Source organism: Dioscorea cayenensis, chromosome 9 (genome assembly GCF_009730915.1).
Source record: "Dioscorea cayenensis subsp. rotundata cultivar TDr96_F1 chromosome 9, TDr96_F1_v2_PseudoChromosome.rev07_lg8_w22 25.fasta, whole genome shotgun sequence".
Lineage (NCBI taxonomy): Eukaryota > Viridiplantae > Streptophyta > Magnoliopsida > Dioscoreales > Dioscoreaceae > Dioscorea > Dioscorea cayenensis.
The window spans coordinates 235,221-260,740 of record NC_052479.1 but is presented as its reverse complement, the minus strand read 5'-3'; the positions used below and the strand labels follow the sequence as shown (position 1 = coordinate 260,740).

The 25,520-nt window shown below is 34.6% G+C and overlaps 3 protein-coding genes across 4 annotated transcripts; all 3 read left to right on the top strand.

Moving 5' to 3' along the window:
• Positions 1 to 142: 142 nt before the first annotated feature.
• LOC120269020 lies at positions 143 to 6,726 on the top strand. 2 transcript variants are annotated; one of them, XM_039276312.1, is made up of 6 exons: positions 747 to 862; positions 2,545 to 2,598; positions 3,386 to 3,446; positions 4,311 to 4,554; positions 4,903 to 6,093; positions 6,204 to 6,726. In XM_039276312.1, exons 2-6 carry the CDS (start codon positions 2,571 to 2,573, stop codon positions 6,390 to 6,392), a joined length of 1,713 nt encoding a protein of 570 aa, XP_039132246.1. In that variant the 5' UTR covers positions 747 to 862; positions 2,545 to 2,570; the 3' UTR covers positions 6,393 to 6,726. The 2 variants fall into 2 exon arrangements, with proteins under 2 accessions (XP_039132245.1, XP_039132246.1); XM_039276311.1 differs by lacking the exons at positions 2,545 to 2,598; positions 3,386 to 3,446 and adding an exon at positions 143 to 664.
• Positions 6,727 to 11,163: 4,437 nt separating this feature from the next.
• Positions 11,164 to 13,262, top strand: LOC120269232 (transcription factor DIVARICATA-like). Its single transcript, XM_039276575.1, has 3 exons — positions 11,164 to 11,429; positions 11,695 to 12,254; positions 12,412 to 13,262. Exons 2-3 carry the CDS (start codon positions 11,821 to 11,823, stop codon positions 12,872 to 12,874), a joined length of 897 nt encoding a protein of 298 aa, XP_039132509.1. The 5' UTR covers positions 11,164 to 11,429; positions 11,695 to 11,820; the 3' UTR covers positions 12,875 to 13,262.
• Positions 13,263 to 22,878: 9,616 nt separating this feature from the next.
• On the top strand, positions 22,879 to 25,008 carry LOC120269441 (protein OCTOPUS-like). The gene has a single exon (XM_039276771.1). The coding sequence runs from the start codon at positions 23,112 to 23,114 to the stop codon at positions 24,885 to 24,887; it is 1,776 nt and encodes a 591-aa protein (XP_039132705.1). The 5' UTR covers positions 22,879 to 23,111; the 3' UTR covers positions 24,888 to 25,008.
• The last annotated feature ends 512 nt before the right edge of the window (positions 25,009 to 25,520 follow it).

Genomic DNA, 25,520 nt, shown 5'->3' with positions numbered 1-25,520 from the left:
TAAGAGATATTTATGTTACAAAAGATATAATTTAGAAGCACATACAACTATACAAGGAAAACGAAACGGACTCCAAAATTTATTAAACAAAAGCGGAGAAATCACAACAAATCCGGGAAGCGTCTATAAATAGCCCACTCGATCCCATCTCGTTCTCCGCTTTCGCTCTCTTCATCGCCGACAGAGCAAGCTTATTGGACGACGTCTCCCTCTACATCGTTCGCCCGACTTCTCTCGAAACAAAGAATCTTTCATCGGAGAAGCCTAGGGTTTCTAGATCGGGATTGGTTCGTGCGATTTCTCAGCGAATTTCTAGGGATTTGTGATGGTTCGTCAGAGAAATGGTCTGAGTGATGGCGATGAGGGCTCCGATCGTGTGGATCAGGCTTCGGGTGGTGATTCCTCCGAAGAATCCAGGGAGATGGATGGAAGAGGTTTGCCGGCTTCTCTCACCCTGAGGCTCAGAGATGCTCTTCAGAACGAGGGGGATTCCGATCTGCTGCTTGATCGGGGGGATCTGGAGAACGGGGTTTTGCAGTGGCTTCGAGCTTTGGATTCCCAGGTTCTTGGTGCTTGCCGTGCTGATGAAAGGATGAATCCTATGCTGAAGCTCAACGTTTCAAGCGGCGTTGCAGAGTACCAGCTCATGGCGCATCTAAGCCAGGTTTGCAATTATTCTTCACTCATCTTGGTCTTCTCCTTGTGCCTATTTATTTCTCTGCTTCTGACTTTTGATTTTTGCGCAGCATTTTGAAGCATCGGAGATTGGGATGCTTGCGAGGTGTCTCTGCGTTCCTTTGGTTTCGATCCGTGTGGGAAAGATCAAGAAGCAAGGGAGCCATCTATGTCCGACTTCTATAAGGTAGTTCAAGTCGATTTTTACAATATTATATGAATATTTTCCTTCATTTTTCTTTTTTTCCATGTGATGAAAATAAACCAGTAAAGATACATTCCATCTCATCATTCCATCTAATTGTTTGTCTCATTTTTAGTTTTTAATTTTCCATTTTGTACATTTGGATGATTGTTTACATGCTTGTCTCTAAGGAGAATCCCTGTGCATATAATTGTTGGATTGGTTGCAGTAATTCTGTTTTTATCTTTTTAAGCTATTAGTAAGCATCTCTATATCATAATTAATCAGTGTAAACACAAATAGAAGACCTACTTTGTATTAAATTCTTCTTTCATCAGACATGTTTGGTATAGACAGAGGAGAAGAATAGATACACATGAAATGGAGCGGAATTTTTTTTTCTTTTCTTAAGAACAGTCAACAAGTGATGTTCTCTAGTAGGATATTCCTTTGCTCCTTATCACATCAGTTTATACTGGGGCAGTTGATAGATCACTACCATTATTGTTCTTGGACATCAGTGGTTATGCTCACACTACTCCTTATGAAGCAGAAAACATTAATTTTCACTTCTAAGTTAGGCCATGGTAATCTCATAAATACATTTCCATTAAGACATATTTGTTATGGAATCAAGAACTTTCAGCTAACACCAATTAATAACAAGAGAATGAGACTAAAGACCACTACTGAATGCCCATACTGAAGTCATCTTCTATTGCTACTGAATTAAAGAATATTGTTTCTTTTGATTCTTGTTGTTGCTGTTGTTGCTGATTTAATTATTGTTATTGTTATTTTGTGTTTGGTGTTGCTAATATTTAGAAGAAAATATAATTTCTGTCTAGTGGCAGGCATAAACAACTTCATTTCAAAAGTTCATACTTCTCAAGGATTTTTTTTTTATTAATTTTATTCTACCGTTTCTTAAAATACTTTTTTTACTTTTGGCTGCTGATGACTATTGTACCATATTAATGGGTCAATGGATGAGCTTTTAAATTTTAGAACTCATCTCATATCATTCTGCATTTGTTTCGATTAATATAACATAGTAGGAACATATTTTGAGTCATTCACTGCTTGCAACTGGTTCCTTACCTTAATGATTTTGATTGTGTTTTTATGAAAATAGTTAACTACATGAACTTGCCAAATTGACACCGTTGATTTTAGACATAAAGATTTGGTATTTATTGGCACATAGCTAGGATGGTGCAATTAACTGCATTCTCCATTAACCATTTGATTGGTCGTTGTGTTCCCTTCTTAGGTCTTAGCACATTTTGAAAACTGAATTATGGAATCAGTTTGATACTTTTCAATGTGATTGGCTTGGTATTATAGCTGAAAATTTGTTCTGTTCATATTTGTTAAATGTTAATTTCTGTTGCTCGGTGTTTAACTTTATTTGAGTTTCATTTTGTGTTGACCTTGTGACAAACATACTATTAGTTATAAGTGCTTAGGACATGCGCTGATGTTATTAGCTATTTGAATGGTTGTTTGAATAGTCTGCAACTATTGCCAAGGGCACCATAATATTGTTAACTTTGTGCCCTATATACCTTGATTAAAAGTGCATCCCTGTGAGTTGCTTACTGAAGATTACAGGCTTCCTAGTATCAACTTCTATTAGTAACAATACTGCGCATCTTTCCAAATAAATGTCTTTTGATTTGTAGGTGAAGTTGCTGAATGATGTTCTCTTATGATCTCTGAATATGAGGGAAAGAAAGGTAGTCTCCGATATCCTTGTGATATTTGCTCTGCTTGTTTTTATGAAACTCCTGGTCCTCATATGCAAGCAGAACCATTATTAGTTATGTAATTAATGAGACAGCAATTGGAAGGAGTGAATTAATTATATTATATACACAGTTGTCTTTAGTTGCCACTTGTTTCATTGGCTTTTGTATAATTCACTTTAGTTTTGTTTGGTGAAGTTATTTTATTTTATTTCTATTTATTGTACCAGATGGTTCTATGTCTTTATGATGAGTGATTTGATGCAGCATGCTTCTTTGAGATTGGCCAGTGGCCCACTATGCTTGCTACCTCCAATGGACAGAGTATTAGCTTGGGAAATTAATCTGACAAATTCATCACGACTAATGTTTAATTGATAGAGGTTACATCCTATTTAGAAGCAAACATGTGAGATGTTGTGTCTTCAGATTATAGTATTTTTAATGTCCGTATTTTGTTGAAGGATACCAATACAGTGTACTGGTTTCATGCCTTGGGTTAGCTACTTGCGAATTTTTTATATTGCTCATATTGTTTTGCTTTGATATAAATTTAAGCTGTTATTATGTGATTTTGATGGGTTCCTTATGGTTTTGTAGCATGATGTCAAATCTTTTGGATGTCCTAAAGCTCTTTTTCGCTACTGCATTATCATTGGAAAAATTAACCTGGGTGTATTATGAATTTGATTTATCCATGCACGCAGAATATTATTGCATGCCTCATTGATGTGATGTGCCTGCAAATCTAAATAAAAACATCATATGCTTTATTCAGGTGACGAGAAGAAGCGTTGGATTTGTTCTTCACCTTCCAACTTCTACTCTGCCAAATTATGGTTGACCACACCCTTTGTAGAAACATATTATAAGTAGCATTTTGGGAACATGGCCTGACAAGTGTTTGTCTATAATCATTTGTTTTCTATTATCAGTGAATATGTATTGTATGCTGCCACTGTATAATCTACTTCAGTTAGAAAAAAAAGGATCGATTTCATTTTCTATTGCTTCTCTAGGCCCTTATATAGATATTATCAGCATTCATATCCATAATTTTGTTGGTAGAGTGTGTTTATTTGGTATTATTGTTTTGCTGCATTGTCTATTTAAAAACAAAATATGTGAACTTATAGTGTTTGCCTATAGTAATATTTCTCTTCCAAAATGTTGCTTGATAACAATGAAAGCATGTTATGATGAAAAATAAGATGGATCACTTTGATTGCATCCTTACTGCTTCCAGATAGTGAATTCATTTTGTTTTCAGCCAACAACTATATTGTTGCTTTCAGGCTGAATTTGGGCTGGTTATTTTTTATGGTCACTGATTAGGATTCTAATTGTGAGTTAAATTCTCAAAACCAGTGATTTTAATCTGGCTACTTACCCTTGGAACTTTCCAATCGAACCAACATAAGTACTCTTAATCTCAGCATTTCTCTAGACTTCATGTACATTTTTGTCTTTTTAAGAGTACATTGATCAGTTCATTCTTATGATTACTATGAAACCCTTAGAATTGCTATTGATGGTGTCAAGTCTGTTTTTGCTCTGCAAAGTAATATTGACAATGACCTTCTTGAGTTTTAATTTGTTTCATTTTGTTTGTGTTTTTTTTTTCCAGTCAAGTGCTCTTCTTGTTTTCTATATTTTGAAGGCTTTTCTGAGGCATTTTATGTCTATCGTTTTTCTTTCTACAGGGGACATCTTAACCTGACTCTCTTGCCTTCATCCAACATGTGCATATCATTTTTTGGTGATGATGGTTGTATCAGTAAACTAGCTGTAGTGAGCAGCATTTCTGAGAGCCCAGCTGTGGCTATTGAAGAAATTTCAGCAGACAGGTCTGGCCGGTCATTTCTAATAAACCTCCCAGGGTCTGGCTCTTTGTATTTCTGGTGCTCTGAGAAGTCAAAATCAGAAGGAATGCGGCTACTTACAAAGGTTTGTTTTATATGAAATTGTTCAATGTGATGTTTTTTTTTTTTTTCACTTTTTCTACCTCGGTATTGCGTTGATTTACTTCAATGATGCTCCTCATTATCTGAGTGCTTGTCTCGCTTGTTTGTTGAATGTCTTAGACATGTTAGAACAGTCCTTTAGAACCTCATCACAGGTTTGTATACTGCAGGTGGTTATGTCTCGGGTTCATTTTTATGAGATTGTTTGTGATTGTATATTTTATTTGAAAAGTTCCAAGTCTATTGTGATAATGCTGCCTTCTTTTTGTACTTATATAGTATATATGTCTTTTCCTTGTGGATTTTCATTCTTTCTGCTTCTGCATGGCAGATGAAAGATTTGTTGTTAAGGAGGCCATCATTAGCACATCTTTCTGGTGTCTCCGAGTCACGTCTAGCTTCTTTTGCCACACATCTTCAGGCGTATTTTCATGGATCAACTGGTATTGCAGAAGCAGCTAATTCAGCTGCTTCATCAACTAGCTCAATAATGAGCACTTCCAGCGAACATGAATCTGTCTGTGACCCCCAAGCATTAGCCCCTGTTCCTAAGTCATCTTGCTTTCGGCTTGGAGTTTCTCATACCACAAAAGCACATTCTCTTCACCAAGGAAGTCTCAGTCCAAAATCAAGCACATTCAAGGATGCACCGCCCAGAAGCTCATCCTTAATCAGAAGTTCGGTGAGGGATAAGATCAGGCGGCGTGGAGGTGGTAATTCTAGCTTTGTGACTGGCAATGGCCGACCAGCAGCTTCAGATATTGCCTCTAACATGACTGATGCATTGCCTGCAAATGACCACTTTGTTGATCAGAAGCTCACAGAACTCTGTGATTCTGTGAAATGTTGCATATCTAGCATCCCATGTCCATCCCTACCTCTGGCCTCTTTAAGTCCTTTATCAGTTCAACTCCCAATTCCCAGGGATGTTTTTCCTGGTGCCCAGTTGTCACCTTATTACTGCTGGTGTCCGCCCTGTGTAACCCCAGTGAGGTCTACCCTCGTGACTTCATGTCTGTCATCAACCTTGGAATCTAAACCTCTACCACCTTTCCCTTCAGTATTGGTAGCTGTTGAAGGCCCGGCCTTGGTTTCATCCAGATCGTCCACTGGGGTCATCGAGAGGCCAGTATCAATGGGTCCTCCAAATCTTCTGAATGAGTCGCTGTTTCCCTTGCCATTCACTGCACCAGTTCTTGTTACAACACCACTTTCGCCACAAATTCCAACCTTTACACCTTTAATCTCTGATCCTATTGTGCATATTCCAATCATTGATGTTTGCTCCTCTGGTCAAGGTTACCTTGTCAGTGCTGGACCTGCGATTTCCTCGGCTATTCCACCCTTGCTTCCAAACGTTGTAAATCCCATTATCCTAAATTCTGAATCTGCATTGGAAAAGAGTGCAAGGGAAACTCTTCGGATGCTAATGGCTTCTACACCAATCACTTCCAGTCCGCATTTGATGAACGTTTTACCAGCTGTCTTTGGCAAAGAAAATGAAAAACTTGCCTTCATCCATGTGAGTTTAATGTTGTTTCATCATCTCTATATTTTTTCGGTTTAGGTTAGGATGCGGATGTGTATTTTTATTTACCCTTCTGACTCAGTACTGATCACATTGTGTTTTAGGTGAACAATCAAGCTGACCTTCCTGGTGATCATGGACTTATAATTAAGAATATACCTTCATTCGAATCAGTGGCTTCAGGGGAAAGATTATCTGAACATGGCAGCTCCGACGCAGACGAACGGCTTGACAGTGATGACACAAAGTACCCAAAAGTATTTTCTTGTGCAATGGACGATCACTCGTATTAAGAACTCGACTGTGTTCGTAACCTTACAAAGTGTAGGCCGGAGATGTACAGTCGGTATTTTTGTGTGATGGCAATGCAATTAGCTTGGTGTTAAGTTCTCTATTGATGTGATTAGTCTCAATGTTCATCTCTTCTTCTTCCAATCAATGTCTATTCGTATCTTTTTCACTTTGTCATTGCCAGGGGCTTGGATGTATTGATGCCCTCTTGTTCCACTTGTACAATAGATTTAATCTGTTAAAATTTCCTGCATCCAAGTCTGTGCTGATGTTTCTGTTTCTGTTTCCTTTTGTTGAGAACTTTTTCTTCAAGTTGTAAAACATTAATCTCGTGTATGGGTTATGGGTTATGGGTTATGGGTTATGAGTTATGAGTTGGTGTGTGCCATAATGCCAAAGCCTGAGAAAGGTTCTTTATCAAAGTGCAGTAAAGCGAGAAAAAAAAAACAAACAAAAGGAAGAGCACTAAACTTTATAGAGGGGGATGCTCTTCCCTTTGCTTTTGTCGTTTGGCTTCTCTTTTTCATTTATTTGTTTATTTATTTATTTATTATTTTTTTCATTGGTTGAGCGTTGTCCTGGCTTCCTTGGGAGTTGGGAAGTGAATAGGCAACAACCCTATTCAATTATTTGCAGTTCCTGGACCCCCTTTGTCTTGTTTGTCATGCTCTCATTGAATTCAATTCATGCAGACCAGTTTTGAGTTGGAGTAGTAGTAGTAGTAGAAAGAATAATTTTTTTTTTTTTTTTAAAAAAAAACATCTCTCTCTTCTCTTCTCTTCTTTATATTTTTTGTTAGTGGAGGTTATGCACGCTTGCCACCTATACTTATTATTGCACTTGTTATTGGTGATGCTCATATTATTATTATTATTATTAAATTATAAATTTCCCCGTAATGAGTGGATTCCTTACCATTTTTGGAAAATACTTAGATGCGTCTCCAGCGCAGGATTTGTCATTTCTGGTATAAAGATGTACATTTTGTTATATAATAATATATTTATATAAATGCATATAAAAATCATAGTCACTATCCTCCCCAACAGCTCATCCCTCCTTTATAAGAAAGGTCAATGAATAATAGAGAGGAAAAAAAGAGGTTTTCCTCTCTATTCCCAAGTCCTCCCATTACACTACCAAATCAAGTACCCCCAAGAAAATTCATATGTTGACAGTTCAATCTGCCCTTAATTTATCATTCATTTTTTCAAAATTTTATTTATTAAATTATATATTCTCACAGTTGTTAACATGTCCATCTTTCATTACATATTATATTTCATATTAATTGGACTATGATAAAATAATCCAATATATATATATATATATATATATATAGAGAGAGAGAGAGAGAGAGAGAGAGAGAGAAAGAGAGGAAGAGAGAATTGAAAGGGCACCGGTGAGTTTCCAAAGAGTAATACTGAAGGTTAGGAACCAATCACATGGTGGCATTGAACCAATGGCTGACACCAGATCCACCATTTATTCTATTCCATTTTATATTATTTATTATATTGAGAGTTGTGGCAGTATGCACGTTTTGTTCTTCATTTCCTCACTTACCATTTTTTATTTTATTAATAATAATAATAATAATAATAATAATAATAATAATTCCTCTCCTCCATTTTTTTATTCTGAGCTGTGCCAAGCCCCACTTCTTCTTCTTCTTCTTCTTCTTCTCTAGTTCTCTTCTTCGCCTTTTTATTTATTTATTTATTTATTTTCCAAAAACACAGACTCCAAAGCCCTTTTTTTCTTTATTTCTTTCCCTTTTTTTGTTTTAATAATATTTGTTTTCTTCTTCAACTTCTTCTCTTGGGACCAAAATCTATTTCTTCTCATAGCAGTAAAGAGCTAGCCATTAGTTTGACAACCCATGGTGTTTGCAAGAGACACTAATTAAGTGTATGGTTTAATGTTTATATGTTTATATTTTATTATAGAAAACGTTTCTTCTCTTGGTTTATTCAAAGATTTGGAGGTGTGGCTTCTTACCTTTTACTTTGCAAATTTATGCATCATTTCTTTATATATAATTAGACTTAGTGCGTCTTTTTTTTTTTCCTTTTTTTTTTAATCTTTCTATCCATTATAAACATTTGAATGTCAAACTTTATACTCATTATAATATATCTATATATATATATATATATATATAATTTTTTTTCCTTGTCTCCTTTCCCATTTGAACTAATATTAGAAAATAATATTATGAAATTATATAAATTCAAAGACCTTTTCTCATAAGCAATCAACACTTGAGAATTAGAAAATAAACTATTCTTGGGAGAAAAATGAAAAATGAGCATTACGTAATGATCTAGAAATTCTCACAATTAGAATTCATTCTTTAATTATTATATATTTATATAAATACACCATCTCATTCTTGCTGATATGAACAAGATTTTTTTAAAAATTACTTACAAAACACAAATAATAGTTATTTATTTAATTATTTCACAAGTAAAGTCATGTTCTCATAAACTTTAAAAAATGATAAAATTAAATTCAACATTTGACATTCCTAAAATTCACTAATAAATCCAATTTTATGATATATATATATTATATTATATAAGAAGTAGAAGAAAGAACAAGTCTAGTCAATGAAGTACCATGTAAGTACAACTATTAAAGTAAACATAAAATGAAAGTGATTATTAATTAGTTAGAGAACCATTAAGGAAGTGATCATCCCTACCATTACACCATAAGAGCATGTGGAAAATAGATCAGCTGTTCAATCCCAAACAGGAAAAAAAAATTCATAAGGTGGGTCCCATTGAACAAACAGACAAAACACAGGATTCAGGAATGAGATGGCCACGTCATCATCAGGAACAGATGCTGGTTTTTGCTGTTTGTGAAGATACAGCGGATGCAATGGGGATTGGGGACAAGAAGGGAAGGGCGGGAAACAGTTGGTCTCATGGTTAGGGGGACCGCAAATGTGGGCACTGACACCCATCGAACCAACTTCCAAGCACTCAATCACAAACCCAAATAAAATAAAATTTATAAAATTAATAATTAACAACGTTATGATAATAGTGAATGGATTGATCTAGAAACGAATCCTTGGATCGGAAGTACTGTTGTAATAGTGTGCTTATATCATAAACTATTATATAAATATTATAAAGTTATTGTTCATTTATTGTTATACATAACAGAGGAATTTATCAATTTGGTTTGATTCCACAAATATCTATAGTCTTAATCGCCATATGTTATGTTTGACTGAGTTAATAAATTTTTAAGAGGTCATTAAGCTACTATAACTAGTGCATCACCGTACCAGATTGTTTGTTGATAATTTTTGGAGGGGCGACGCTTGTTGCCTTTATAAAAAAAATAAATAAAAAAATAAATAAAAAAAAAAATTTTACTAAATGATAATTAACCAACATCCTTGGGGTCAATTGGCACTTGGTCCCCTTAAGGTCCTTTTGCAGTTGATGAGTGATTGATTTCATTGGGTAAAGATGGGTGAAGATACTAACTCCTTGTTTGTGCATCCCATGGCTTCTTTTGCAACTGTTTTGTAAAAAAAGAAAAATGATATGATAATTAATAATGTTCCTCTGAAGTCCAATCCAAATAGAATTTAAATCTTAAATGTTTTCAATTGCCATCAATCAGCTTCAATAGATTAAAGATGCGTCTAATTATTAACTGGCTATTATTTTTTATTTTTGGTAATTTTGTCGTAGTTTTGAAATGGGGCTGTTTTTTTTTTTCAAGTATTTTAATTTGATTAAGTTATTGGAATTGGAATGGTATTTTTTTTTATTTTAAATTTTACGCATGCAAACTATATAATAAGATGAACTTATAAAAAAATTCAAACTTTGAAATTTTTTTAGCCTTTTGCTGACTTCGAAAGTCGTAATTTACTCCATTAATAATGTAATTTTGGGGGAAAAAATGCATTCAAAATGTCAACTTTAAATAGTATTTTATGAGTAAATCTAAAGTGAATCTTTTTTGCAACTATTAGATTCTTTGTCTTTATTTCAAAAAAATTAATTTCTTTCCATGCTATAATTTTCTAAAAGAAAAAAAAACTTGAACTTTGAAATTTTTTTTTTTTTTTAAGAATATCAATTTTGACATTAGATTTGAGTTTTAGTTTTTTCAACTTTATATTACATTAAATCTTGATTAAAATTTCTTTTCTTCCAATCTTCTATTAAAAAAAAATATATATTCTTTCTTGTTTTTCTTGGCCATTTCAATTGAATACTGGAATCTGAATCTCCTTTACTTACCCATAATTTTTGGGGAGAATAACTATATCTCTAATCTAATAGTAACCTTTTCTTTGTTTTTGTTTCTAAGTGTGCATGAAGATGTGCCCAATTTTTATTTTTATTTTTATTTTTTAAGTAGTAAAAAAAAAAAGAAAAAAGAATAAGATTAAGGTATGGGCACTAACCTTTGTTAATCCTCAACAAACCAATGAATGAGTACTAATTTGGTTTCATTTTATTTTAAGTGTTTTAATTTATCAGTCTGATATTTTCTAAAGTTTGTGCAAATCTCTTTTGGCATGTGGACTAATGACATGACAAAGGCCAAAAAAGAAAAGTTAAATTAATAAAAATATATATAGAGAGAAAAAAATAAAAATAAAAATCAATTTGGATGAACTTTAACTTCATGATTGATGGGTGGTGCTTCTACCAATTTTAATATTACTTTTTTTTTAATTTATTTTTTAAATTTTTATGCATTTAAACAAACAGGAAAGGGAGGACCTTTCCATGGTTGAGAGCATAAGCTCCACCAAGAACCAATTAAAGGCCACCATCTCTCTTTTCTCTCTCTCTTTATCTCTCTCTGAATTTAAGGGAGAAAGAGAGAGTGATACATAGATTGAGAGGGATTTAGACATCACTCTTATCTCTCTCTCTCTCTACTTCTCTTCTTTGTTTACTTTGCTTCTTTGTTAGCAAAAAAAGGTGGCTATTTTATTGAATTCTTGTGGTTGATGATGATCTTTGGTGTTGGTGGTATCTTCTACAAAGGTATGAATTTGAACCATGAGTTATGAAATTCTCCACCTTTTATTTAGTTTTTTCACTGCAAAATTCCATCTTGGTTTACTTGAGATCCATCATAGTTGTTCATCATCATCATCTACATCTTCTTCTTCTTTCTTTTTACCTTTTTTCAACCCATGGCTTAAAATCTCTCTCAGTTATTCCGTTGTTCTGTTCATTGAATCCTCACCTCTCCTTTTTTTCCAAATTCCCTGCTTCTTCTACAATTTATTGTTCTGATTCTTTGAAGGAGGAGGAGGAGGAGGAGGAGGAGTAGAAGAAGAAGAAGAAGTGAAGGTTATTATATTATATAAGGTGTGAGTACATTGGCAAAGGTGTTAGTTTGGTATTCCAATAAATTGAAAGTTTTGGGAAGATGATGACAAGGAGGGGAGTGGAGGTTCTCCCTCCATCTTCAGCTTGTTTTGGCAACTCCAATTGGTTGTTGAGCCAGAGCAGGAGTGGGATTTGGACACCAGATGAGAACAAACTCTTTGAAGATGCACTTGCCAAAGTAGACAGCAACATTCCTGATAGATGGGAGCAAGTAGCAGCAGAAATCCCTGGCAAGACAGTGGATGATATCATTAGCCATTACCAAGATTTGGAGCATGATGTTAGGTACATTGAAGCAGGGATGATCCCTGCTCCTGGTTATGGCTCCTCATCCTTCACATTGGATTGGGACACCTCCTTTGGCTTTGATGGCTTCAAGCACACTTATGGTGTTGGTGCGAAGAGATCCGGTGCTGCTCGTCTTTCCGATCAAGAGAGGAAGAAGGGAGTCCCTTGGACTGAAGAAGAACACAGGTAATCAATCAGTTAGTCCTCAAATCTCCATACTCTTTTAACTATTCATCAATTGCAATCAAATAAATCAATATTCATGATTGACAAACAATTCTTGAATGAAATGAATGCTTGTGTTTGTTAGTAGTTTGATTGAGAGTGATTGTTATTACTGCAGGAGGTTTCTAATGGGGTTGAAGAAGTATGGAAAAGGGGATTGGAGGAATATCTCTAGGAATTTCGTCACTTCCAGGACTCCTACTCAGGTTGCTAGTCATGCTCAGAAGTATTTTATTCGGCTTAGTTCCGGTGGCAAAGACAAGAGAAGATCTAGCATTCATGATATCACAACTGTTAATTTGCCCGATGAAGCTCCGGCCTCTCCTTCTCATGCTTCTAATTCAGCTATCGCCCCGGGGACACCTGATAAGTATTCAGTAATGGCCGGCTCGACTAAGAGCACTGTCGGTCAATCACCGTCTCAAATGCATGGCAATCCGTTTTCACAGCTACCATATGGTTTGGCTCATTCTGAATTGAAGCAGGTTCAGAATTCAACTAAAAACAATTTCAATTCTATGATTGCCAACCACAGCAATATGTTTCAGATGCTGTCCACTCACCTTCATCCTCATGGCTAAGATTTTCTTGCAAGCGAATTTCTTCGGAAAACAAACCTTTGTCCATGTGTCTTTCCTAAATTTCATGTGAACATATGTCCGCGAGATCGAGCATTGTATCATCAAGTAAAATGTTTTCGAAATTCATAACGAGGAAGGATTCGAGGATGTGGGTTTCAGTTGAATCATCAATTTTTAATTCATTATTATTACTTAAAAAAAAATCTATGTGGATAGTATTCAAGAAGCACATGCTGAGCAATTCTTCATCAGCCGACGACGAAACCAGATAAAAATGATGTTTTTCAGCAGAAAACTCTGAAATTTGATCATGCTTTTTCATGAGAGGTATGTATGAATTTGAAAGCTGTTCTTTACATTGTATTTTATGCACAAGGATCTGATCTAATCTGTGTGCAAAATAGATAGCAGCACGGAAAGTGCGTATCTTAATTAATATTAGTTGTTTATATTTGACAGAACATTTTATTTTATTTTATCTTCTTCCTGTCACACTAATCCTTGACCATTGGTATAATTTCTGCATAAGACTTATGTAGGATAATTTAAGTAGAAAACTCGTATGATCATCGAGACTTTTGGTGTCCAACTCACCAAGCATTGCACGTTCCGCTTAAGATTTCGATCAACTCAAGCCGAAACTTTTTCCATTATTATTATTATTATTATTAAGATTTCGACATCGTTTGCTTTAGCGTATCAAACCTCGAACATGAAATGCTTGGCCAGAGCTTGATCACTAACTCTAAGTTGAAGCTGAGTACTCATTCCACTTGTTTAGCAGCATCTCATGCTCCTCCCTCCCAGTCTTCTTTTATAGATTCTTCTACTTTATTTGCTTATTGAGGAAAGGTATCTTTGGATGTAGCCAGATCCCTTTATGTGTCACAATCTATAGTGCATAAACATTTTATCAAATATCATCACCCAACTTGTCTTTGATTCTCTTTTATTTGCTTCCACCTCAGTGCTTCCAATCCACTGAGCAATTGTGGATGAACTATTTAGAACTCTCAGAAAGCAATTATTGACCAAGAACATTTGTCAATGAACCGATTGATGTTTCATTCCACTGGTTTCTGAAAAATATCTTATGGCTTAAAATGAATCACAAGTCCAATAAATCTTTTAACTGCTTTGATTGTCACTGTTTAGAACTACTGTTCTTCAGCATCCATTAATCTGCAATTATTGTCAGAGAACATTCATCGATGCCTTCGTTGAATGAAATGTTACAGTTTTGATTGAATGATTCCTGATTAAATTTGGATGTTTGGGAAAAGACAACAAGTTACAGTTCTGATTGAATTATTCCGGATTAAATTGGATGTTTGGGAAAAGACAACAAGAAAGCAAAAGGCTAGTGCTTGTGAGGCTTTTAATTTTTCAATCCCCACTTCTATATTGATCTCCATGAATTCCAACTATTTAAGTGCATGTGGTGCATGGACATCTCACTCTCATGTAATTTAGGACCCACCCATTAAGAAGAAAAACAAAGCAAGTGGTCATCCCTGTTTTTAACTTTTTTTTATTAATTATTATTATTATTTTTGTTGTTGTTGTTTATATTTATTTATTTAAGCTTTTTTTTTCCTGAGTTTAGTGTGACAACAATTCACTTTCTTTATAGTAAAGAAGTAGCATCCTTTTCTGCAAGTTGAATAGGAAAAGCACTAGAGGTTCCACTTTATTTTTAGTTTTGATCCCCATTAGCTGGATGAAGGCCATACACACAAACACAAGTCTCATAGTCTTTATATTACTTTTCAACATTTTGCCTTTCCTTTTCTCAGTATTCTGATTCCAGCCTCTTCTTATGGGTATTGTCAAGCATCTTCACTGCCCATAATACAACCAGTCTGGTAACATCCTAGAAGTTCATCCAAAAAGAATTCAGAATTTCAATTGCAATTGCACTCAAATCACGAATATATATATTTCTTGATAAAATTGTGCCGAATCATTAATTTATAAGTATATTTGACCATTTCTTTTTATTATTCATACACTTCTACTCTCTACTTGAAAAAAGAAACCGAAAAACTCTATCCTCAATGACTACAAATTCAATGTGATCAATGGTCAACTTTCTTTTATTCATACACTTCTACTCTCTACTTGAAAAAAGAAACCGAAAACCTCTATCCTCAATGACTACAAATTCAATGTGATCAATGGTCAACTTTCTTTTGTTTGCTCCGGGAATGTCCTGGGTGCTAAAAAAATTGATCGCCTGCTTCTTTGTGATGCTTCAAAGCTAATAGATTTGTGTTAAAGGCTTTCCGAATGAACATTCTGGTCACAAAACCCTTTTGACAGAAGATACAAATACTGATGTCAATTACATTAGCAAGAAAACAGATAAAGAGTTTGATGATGCTATAGTCATGCTTTGTTCAAGCAAAACACTAATAAGAAAACAAGAAATTCTATTTTCCAATCTTACAGTAGTTTTTCATTTGTCAGTTAGCAAGTCTAAGTTGGGTGACTAAATTGAGTCTTTTAAAAGTAAGAGAGAACAAAGATGACAGGTAGCAAATGTAAGCTTTTGCTTCGAGAAACTACAAAGAAAACACCAAACGAAGCACAGGAAAATGGATAGGAAGTAAAGAGCCAACGATCAGTATTGGTCACTGCTAATACTTTAAGAGATAATAGAGAAAGATAGGAAGCAAATGTAAGCTTGTATTTTAAGAGACTCCAATAGAAAACACCAAAGGAAACACAGGAAAATGGATAAGAAATAAAGAGCCAACGAGAGTCAGTATTGGTCACAGCTAATAGAATATCTATATCGCATGATGTAATAGACCTCAGCGAGTACTCGTACAGAGGTTTATACGCACCTGCTATTTTTCTTTTGCATCAAATCAAGATCTTAGCAATATCTCTTCTACTGCCAAGACTATGAAACTGAGTAACCTGATGCTTTCAATTACTTAACCTTCAATCTTCTCATAAAAGAAGACATTTGATGGGATTTATTGATTCTGGCCGTATGACCATTTTCACATAAGCAAATAATGATTTCAATAATATTGACTATAACACACTAACAAACGAGCTTGAGGATCCTGGTGTCATAGACTGTTCAAGAATATTAAGAAATTTTGCTATTTTCCTGTCTAACAGTAGCTTTTTGTTTGTCACTAAGCAAGTAATGGTTAAGTTGAAGAACTAAATTGAGTCCTTCACAAGCAGTATATACCAAATAATGAGAGGTTGCAAATGGAACTGGATAACAAATTAAGCACCCATTGAGACTCTGTTCACTGCATCTAATAGAATCCCAATATCGCGTGATGCAATAGACCTCAGCAAGTACTCATGTATGAGGTTTGATACACATCCGCTGTTTTACTTTTGCATCAAATCATGATCTTAGCAATATCTCTTCCACTGCCAAGACTATGAAACTGAGTAACCTGATGCTTTCTAATTTGATTTTCGATGTTCTCAGAAAAGAAGACATTTGATGGAATTTATTGATTCTGACCATATGACCTTTTCCGCATATGCAAATACTGAGTTCAATCATATTGGCTCTACCACACTAATAGAAGAGCTTGAGGACCCTGGTGTCATTGTCTGTGCAAGCATCATTTTAGCAGCATAGTAATAAGAAACCAAGAAATTCTACTATTTTCCCATCAAACAGTAGCTTTTCATTTGTCACTGATCAGGTGATGATTGAGTTGGAGAACTAAATGTAGTCCTTTACAAACAGGGGATAGCAAAGAATGAGCGGCCACAAATGAAGGATTTTATTTCAAGAGCCTATGGCAGAAAAAACCTCAGGAAGGAATTAAGCACATGAAAAGAATGACAATTTAAGAGCCAAAGGAAGTCAACGCAAGAGTAGAGAATGTTTTTTCTTTATTGAGATTCTCTCGGTCTAAGCCAATAAAATCCTAATATCACATGATGCAATAGACCTTATCAAATACACATGCCTGAGTTTTGACACACATATTATTTTGCTTTTGGGTCAAATCATGATCTTAGCAATATCTTTTTGATTGCCAAGTCTATGTAATTAGGTAAACCTGATGCTTTCAATAACCTAATTCTCATTCTTAGAGAAGAAAAAAAATTTTTTGACAAAAATTACTGATGTATCACTACAAAGTTTGGCAAACCAGAGGTAAGTAATGATCAATACACAGCACTCCCTTAATGAGAATGTTACCAAACAATATATGAACTTCAAAGTCCAAACTATTGAGGAGAGTAGAAACATATTGAGATCTATATGCAATATGCAACCATAAGATGTGTGGGCATTATATCATAGAGTTTATGTATTCAAAATTACTTTATGATTTTGCAATAGCAAATGACAATGTCAAGCCATCATGAACCTTTAAATACTAATAGATATACTTTAGAAGAGCATACACACTTGAACCAGTCACAAATAGGCAATGTGACATATAAAAGTGCCACAACTGAAATAGCTTTAGAAGATGGACATTAATGTTTCTTCACGTATCCAATTTACATTAGAACTCACCGGTCTACCAAGGTATGCAACAAAATGAGTTTCAGAACTGTTTGTTTTAAGTTAAACCTGCAATAATTGAAGTCGTGAAGACTCGCATTTGCTACAAAATTTCAATGAGATTATAATAAACAACATCAAGAACACATGCCAATGAATCAAAACACACAAAACCTATTTCCAATGGTCAAACCCACAATACCTTAAAAACCCATCAATCAAAACATGATAAAAGTATTAAAAACAACTTATTTCGTTCAGGCATATCATCAAACAGCTGAAAGGCATTCCACAAAAACACAATAAAAGTAACTCATTCATTCAGGCATACCATCAAACAGCTGAACGGCTAACAACAAACCACCTGCTTGACTACTCACGAGTATCAGAACATCGTAAATGATTGATAAACAATCGAAAGCATGATCAAAGAGACATTGAAACAAGTGAAGAACTTGACCTAGTCCAGGCATAGCGACATCGCGCAGTAGTCCAAAATTACTACTTTCTTTGTGAGAGCGAGTACCGAGCTTGCACCGTCGTGGAGACAAGCGCAAGAGACGGCCGGGAGAACCTGGGGCGAAGGAATGGCAGCGACTGCGATCCTGATAGTGAGGGTCGTGGGCGGTGATCGAACGGAGAGGTAGAAGCGGTGACCATATTCTGGCAAAATGAGTAGTTTGTTCGAAGGGATAGAGAAATTGGGCCGGTTTCCTGATCCAGTGTGGTAAAGTTGTAAATTTTTCGCTCAGTAAGGACAGATATATAATAGTAATAAAAGAGAAATAATTTTAAAATTTTGGGGAAATTAGGAGATAATTATATCATTAAAAGATAAAAAAATATATAAAAAATGGGTTAAAGTTTCCTTTTATTAAATTTTTAAATATGGATAATGAGTGAAGATTCACAAGAACAAAATTTTATAGGTTTAAAAAGAGGAATTGATAATTTATGGTGTTGTGTTGGCTAAGCTTAAAAGAAAATAAGAAAAAAAAATAGTTTAATCTTCTGTATTATTTATATTTAATCTTTTTATCTTATAATTTTTCAATTATTTAAAATTTTATATATATTAAATGTATTATGTATCTCAAATTCATTGGTTTTGATTAAAATAATATTGTAATAGATAACCCTATTGTTTAATACTCTCCCTTCATTTCTTTTTATTTGTCCATTTTAACTAAATAAAATAGATTAAGAAAATTAGTTAAAATTAATTAGTAATCAAAATTTATAAAAATTATATTAACTTTTCAAATTTACTTTTATTTAAAATATATTTTTAAATATGTGCAGTTGAATATAATTTATTAGATGTTGTAAAAGTAAATTAAATATAAAAATAAATTTAAAAAATAATATTTAATGATGTATAAAATTTTTAGATGGACAAATAAAAAAAACAAAAAAAACCTCTAAAATAACACAAGTAAAAATGACTATAGGGATGGAGTAGCTTACTAATATAAAAACTGCCAAAAATTAAGCCCTCATCTTGTACATTAAAAAAAACTGATATTTTTGTCTATATTAAATGTAATATATATAGTTCAATAGTGAAACAATGAGCTACTAAAAAAGAAAGAAAAGCATAGGGCTATTAGAGTTGATAATTAGATAAAGTGTTGTCAAGAGTAAAAACAGAGAGATGTCCTTGATTACCCTTCAAAGAACAAACATAGTTATTACCCCAAGTGTTGTTTGTAACTCTGAAGAAGAACCAGATTAGACATGCAGATGATGCCATACCATCATCATCACTATCATCATCATCATCATATATAAATATATATACACACATAAATTTATATATATTTTATCAAACTATACACAAAGATAAAACTATATATAGAGACTTTGAGGGGGATTTCAAGTCAGTAGTAGTAGTAGTAGGGTATGCAGGCTGAAACTTTAGCACTAAAAAGCAGAGCATTTTGCTGCTTTTTTGCACATCAAAATGCCTTTAAACCCCAAGCAGTGATGATTTCCATGCAATCCAATCCAACTGGGTCCCCATTTGTGAATACCAATGCATGGCCTGAAAACTTGAATTATTCATTCATTCATTCATTCACCTCCCTATTTCACTTGCCCAACAAAACATCTCTTCTATTTAACACACACACACACACACTCACATATATATATATATATATATATAACTTAAGGAATATTTGTAAATCCCTAAGAAGAATTTCCCTAGGAATTGTCCATTTGTGCTTTGTTTCCATGCCTTGTCTCCCTCTTACAACCATCCAAAAACCATTCCTCCACTTCCATTGGGATTTGAGATTCCTCAGATTCATTTTTAAGCAAAAATACAAGACATATAAGAAGTTGGTTTTATTGTTATTAATTATGTGGAGGGGTTGATGGATCACAAGGATCAAGGTGTGTGTGTTTTAACAAAGTATTTGTGATGGTATGGCAATGATGAGCTTGAGCTCTTTCCTTTTTCTCTTTTCTGCATGTCCACTTGTAAATGTCTTCTTGGCTTTTTGCATTTCATTCTTATTTTTAAGAATTAATTTTCCTTTTTCTTTTTCTCTATTTTTTTGTTTGTTTGTTCTGGTCTTAATGTTGTTTTTATTTTAACTTGTTGGGTGGTAGCTACACATAGAGACACAGAGAAAGAGATCATGGGGGAGTATGAGGAGTGAGGACAAGGAGTTACTGTTTCTGCATGTATGGGGGAGCATTGTGCAATAGAATTGTGACAGAGTTGCTGAATTTTGTTCTCTTGGTCCCTGCCTTGTTGTTCCCTCCCAGGAGGATGATGGTGAGAGATCATGAATCAAATATTCAGGACTTTTGCTTTCACAATTCATATCAATCATTGTATATATATATATATATCTAAATGTGAATCAAGCCATGAACAGATGATAGGAGGAGAATGAGAAGAAAGAGAGATGTGAATCTTTGTCTCAGTGTCAATTTCCATTAATGTTTTTCAAATATTATATTTAATCAATAAATTATCATCATAATGATCAAACCGTAAGTTATTTGATTTCCATACATTAAAGTTAAAAGTTTGAGTCTCTACCAATACAATATTTTTGATTTTGAATATTTTTTTTTATGATTTTTAGATTTGAATATTTGAAATAATAATAATAATAATAATAGTACTGAATATATTTATATATAGTGATGGAATATATCCCAAGACAATGTTGAATGTGGAATGAGATTTGAGATGAGGAATCAAAACAATGTGCTTTTGGGATGTGTTTTTTATTTGTTCATGTGCCCACAAAAATTGCAATTTCCAATAAAGGAAAAAAAAGGTTGAGCATGGATCCTACCTGCTCATTAAAGACCAAAAATTATTTATGAAGATGAGACATAAATGCCACTACAATGTCTTATTTGGAGATTTGTTTTCTTTCTCTCTAACTTTACATCTCACACAACTGATTAATAAAAAAGAAAAAATATATTAAGAAATCATATTAATCTAATTACTGTTTTTTTTCATCTTATTAAATAAATCAAAAATATTATTAGCCTCTTAGTTTATTGATACAAATTTTTTAAATATTTATTTTAAAAATAACTCAAAATCGAAGCCCAAAATTTATGCAAAATGAGAGAATAAATGTGTGTTGATATTGTTGTTGTGCTTCACACTTATACATGCCCCTAATTTTTTTTTAATAGAGATATTTATCGTTTATTTGTATATATATATATATTAAACCAAAGATATCATTAGCCTCTTAGTCTATGATACAAAATTTTTAAATATTTATCTCAGAAATAACTCAAGATCGAACCCCAAAATCTATGCAAATTGATAGAATAAGTGTGTGTTGATATTGTTGTTGTGCTTCCTCCTTATACATGTCCCTGATTTTTTTTTTAATTTTTTAATAGAGATATTTATCGATTATTTGTGTATATATATATATAGCAAAGATGCATGAATATTTTTTTAAAAAACAAAAACATAAAAAAAGGGTAAAGTGAAAGGGAAAGGTGCAAGACATTAATATTATATATATTTATATGTCTACCAAGAAAAAGCTCAAAAGACAAACTAATAGTCTGAGTATTAGAATCCTGAGAAAACAATAAGATATTAAGACAAATCTGGGCAGAAGCCTGAAGATCTTTAAGCTCTGCAACCACAGTCATAGATAGTAACATCTCTGTTAATCTCCCTATTTTGTGGTCCCATTTAAACCATGTTTAGTGTAATCTTCTTTCCTTTTTGTATGTTATACTTAAATATTACTTAATAAAGTATTAATTTTTATTATATATGATTTCCCTTTGAATTAATATATATATATTTTTTGAAAAGGTGGATATAGTAACATCTCTGTTAATTTTTATTATATATGATTTCCCTTTGAATTAATATTCTCTAGAAGTAATTCAATTTTAATTTTTTTATATCAATGTGATATTATATATATGTGTATGGGAGAGAGTTGATCTATGAGTTGAGAGAAAAAAAAAACTATAAATTTTTTATTATAAAGATGATGAAATTATGTTCATGTTAAATAAAGAAATATATGTTAAAAATTTCAATTGATTTATAGGCATACACAATGTTTTTACAACATCTTATTTATATTTTTGATTTTTTTAAGGTTTTATTTATTCTAAAAACGAAAATCAGATTTAATAGAAATCATTAGCTTGTTGTTCTAAAATATGAAAAATAACAAAACTAACATTATTGACAGAGCATTTAAATTAAATTTCAAATAATATATATTTTGAAAAGTTTCTTTTCATATTGGATGTATTATATAACAAAACTAACATTTTTTTTATAAAAATTTTATCTGTGTTATTCATAAATTTTTCTTCATATTTTATGACAAAAAAAACCATAGAATTAGCTCCTTTTAAAAAATTATATAAAAATAATAAAAAAAATAGAGTTTTTTCTCAGAAAAATTTATGCTCTGATTTAAACCACGTGAACAAAATATAAATACAAAAGCGAAAGGAAGTTGTTGCATTGCATGCAATCCCTTTATGAAACTCTACTTTAAATTTATTTTTACATGATATCAAAGAACCCAATAAATAAAAGAAAAAGAAGTCCAATGACGTTCATGTTCATACTAGATAGTAGATACCAATACTAGCTCTCCGTATCATTGAGAGTAGAAAAAATTAATAAAAAAATAATAATTAAAAAGAAATAAAAAAGAGAAAAGAGTCAGGTCAGGTGAACACATGGGTGAGAAATAAAGATGCAAAAACAAAAAGAGAAAAAAGTGAAAGAGATAGTCAGGGCCGGACACCAAGGGCCATCACCGCTAACACAACATAACTGTAGGGCCGTGATACTGATTACTTTTGCTTTTCTTTTTTCCTTTATTTATTTATTTATTTATTTATTATTATTATTACTATATATATATATATATATATATAAAAAAAGAATTTCTGATAATTTATCTGACTTTACAGCGATAAAACCATCTCTTCTTTCAAAAAATCCTCCACTTCCCTTCACTTCCATTCTTCTCTTCTCCCCTCAACCTTGCACACTCACACACACACACAATTTAAACTTGAAATTACATGATTTACACTTTAGTTACAGCACTAGCTTAGGTTTTGTTAGTGTTTTGAGTTTGAAGTAGAAGGAGAGTAAGCATAATAATAAATAATTAAAAAAATAATTAAATAATAATAATAATAATATGAGAAGGAGAACAAGTGAAAGGGAGGGGAGAGTGTTGTGAGCGTGTGATGAATCTTCTTCAGTTTGAGAGCAACGCTTATTTGCAGCGTGCGACGGCGAGCTCGCACACGTGTGAGCGCCATCCCGACGAGCTTGTCACTGGGTTTTGTGCCTCATGCCTCCGGGAACGACTCGCTGGTCTAGAGTCACAGGCTTCCACCGCCCGCCGGAACTCAACGTCGTCGTCGTCATCGTCGGCGTTTAAGTCGCTGTTCTTCAAGAGTAACCCCAACGCGCCGTTGCGCCGGTGTAAGTCCTTCTCTTGTGGCAGGGGAGACGGGTTCTCGGCTTCGTTTGAGCCGCAGAGGAAGTCTTGTGACGTTCGTGGCCGGAGTACGCTCTGGTCGTTGTTCAACCAGGACGATCAGCTGAGAGGAGGGGTTGGTGGGGAGATCGAGATCGATTCGTGTGGTGTTGCGGCTCCTGTGCTTGAGGATGAAGATGAAGCTGAAATCAGGCCGGTGGAGCCTGAGCTAGTTGTGGAAACTACTGGGGAGATCACGAGAGAGGAGGAAGAGGAGGAGGTGGTAGAGAAAGGAGATAACTTGGAGCAACCGGAGTTGAAGCCTATGAAGGATCATATAGATCTTGACTCCCAGACTCAGGCTAAGAAGCCGCCGGCGAAGGAGCGGAAGGAGATCACCGGGGGATTCTGGACGGCGGCCTCGGTTTTCAGTAAGAAGCTTCAGAAATGGAGGAGAAAACAGAAGCTTAAGAAGCAGCGTAGCAGTAAGGCTGGGAATGGGATGCCAATGGAGAAGCCGTCGAGCTCTCGGAGGTTCCGGGACACCCAGTCGGAGATTGCTGTGGATGCGTTTGGCCGGAGATCCTGCGACACCGACCCGAGGTTCTCTCTGGACATTGGTCGCATCTCGTTAGATTACTCTTGGGATGAGCCGAGGGCGTCCTGGGATGGTTATCTGATTGGGGGAAGAGCTGCATTGTCTCGTTTTCCTCCTCCGATGCTCTCCGTCATGGAGGACCGACCTGCCGCCGTTGTCCAGAGAGCTGACGGTCAGATCCCCGTGGAGGAGGATTCCATCATCCCCGGAGGAACCGTGCAGACCCGGGACTACTACCTTGATTCCTCCTCGTCTCAGCGCCGGAGACGCAGCCTCGATCGATCAAACTCTGTTCGGAAGTTATCGGTTGAGATCAATGAGGCAAAGGCTGTGTCCAACACCAAGGTTTCTCCGGCCTCCGTTGCCGCAAAGTCGCACCTTGGGCACAATGGGATTAAGTCTGAGCGTGGTGATTCGAGAGAGTTGAGCTACAATTCTCTGAGGGATGATTGCTGTGAGAGCTTTGATTCTGCTTATAGAGACCCCTGCAAAGGGGGGCAGCCTAAGAAATCCAAGAGTTGGAGCAAAAGATGGAGCATTTGGGGGTTTATACATTGGAGGAGTGGAAACAAGGGAGGTGCTAATAATGTGGTTGAGAGGTCATTCTCAGAGTCATGGCCGGAGCTCCGGAGACAGGGTTCTAATGGCAAAATGTTGCGGTGCAATAGCAATGTGAGTTCGAGGCATTCGTTCAGTAGCAGCACTGGGTTTGGGAGCATGCGGCGGAGTAGTGTCGAGACCAATGGGCATGGCAAGAAGAAGAAGGATGAGTTTGTCTTGGAGAGAAACAGGAGTGCTAGGTATTCTCCAAGCCATGGTGATAACGGTTTGCTAAGGTTTTACTTGACACCGATGCGAGGTAGCCGGAGGAACGGTGCTGTCGCGAAGAGCCGAAATAGTAGCTCTCAATTCTTCACAAGAAGCATGTTGCAATTGTACTAAGACTGAGTGAGTTTCGACATCAGGTGTTCTGTAATCTTCCTAGGCTGTAGTAGCTTAAACTATGTGCTGTTCTTTTTGTTGGGTGGAAGCGAATGAAATTGGCATTGGCTTTTATTTCTTATATATCATGCTTCGCTGGTTTTTCATCTTCTTCTTCTTCTTCTTTTGCAAAAGAGTTTTGAGACTTTGTTGCAGGATTGTTCCTCTACATAAAGCCATACTTGCTAAGATTTTACTCATGCTTACTGATTTAAGTAACTACTTTGTCAGCTACCTGCAGTTTGTTCACACACACACACAGAGCCTCTTAATGCTGTTTTAGCGTACTGCTTACAAATTTGATTGCTTTAGTTTTCAGTATTGTGTATTATAAAATTTAGGTGGTTTTGGTGGAGGCATGAATTTATACAGATTTAAATGCTCCTTTCTAGCTGGAAACTCCATGATAATTCACCTGGTAATTAATGTCTTCTCATCTCACAATTCTCTATCCAAGTGGTTGCTCTTATGTGAGTAAGAGATTATTTTTGCTGCAATATTTCTTTCCATTGATCACAGGCATTATGATGTTTGATATAATAGTGTTGGTTATTTAGTTCATAGCAGTAATCTCATGTTCAGACCATTCTCCAT

Excerpts from the sequence above, each read along its gene's own strand:
- LOC120269020 (XM_039276311.1), top strand. The coding sequence starts at position 326 with ATGGTTCGTCAGAGAAATGGTCTGAGTGATGGCGATGAGGGCTCCGAT. Across the intron at positions 863-4,310 it reads CTATGTCCGACTTCTATAAG|GGGACATCTTAACCTGACTC; the intron begins GTAGTTCAAGTC and ends TTCTTTCTACAG. Across the intron at positions 4,555-4,902 it reads GAATGCGGCTACTTACAAAG|ATGAAAGATTTGTTGTTAAG; the intron begins GTTTGTTTTATA and ends TCTGCATGGCAG.
- LOC120269232 (XM_039276575.1), top strand. The coding sequence starts at position 11,821 with ATGATGACAAGGAGGGGAGTGGAGGTTCTCCCTCCATCTTCAGCTTGT. Across the intron at positions 12,255-12,411 it reads TGGACTGAAGAAGAACACAG|GAGGTTTCTAATGGGGTTGA; the intron begins GTAATCAATCAG and ends TTATTACTGCAG.
- LOC120269441 (XM_039276771.1), top strand. The coding sequence starts at position 23,112 with ATGAATCTTCTTCAGTTTGAGAGCAACGCTTATTTGCAGCGTGCGACG.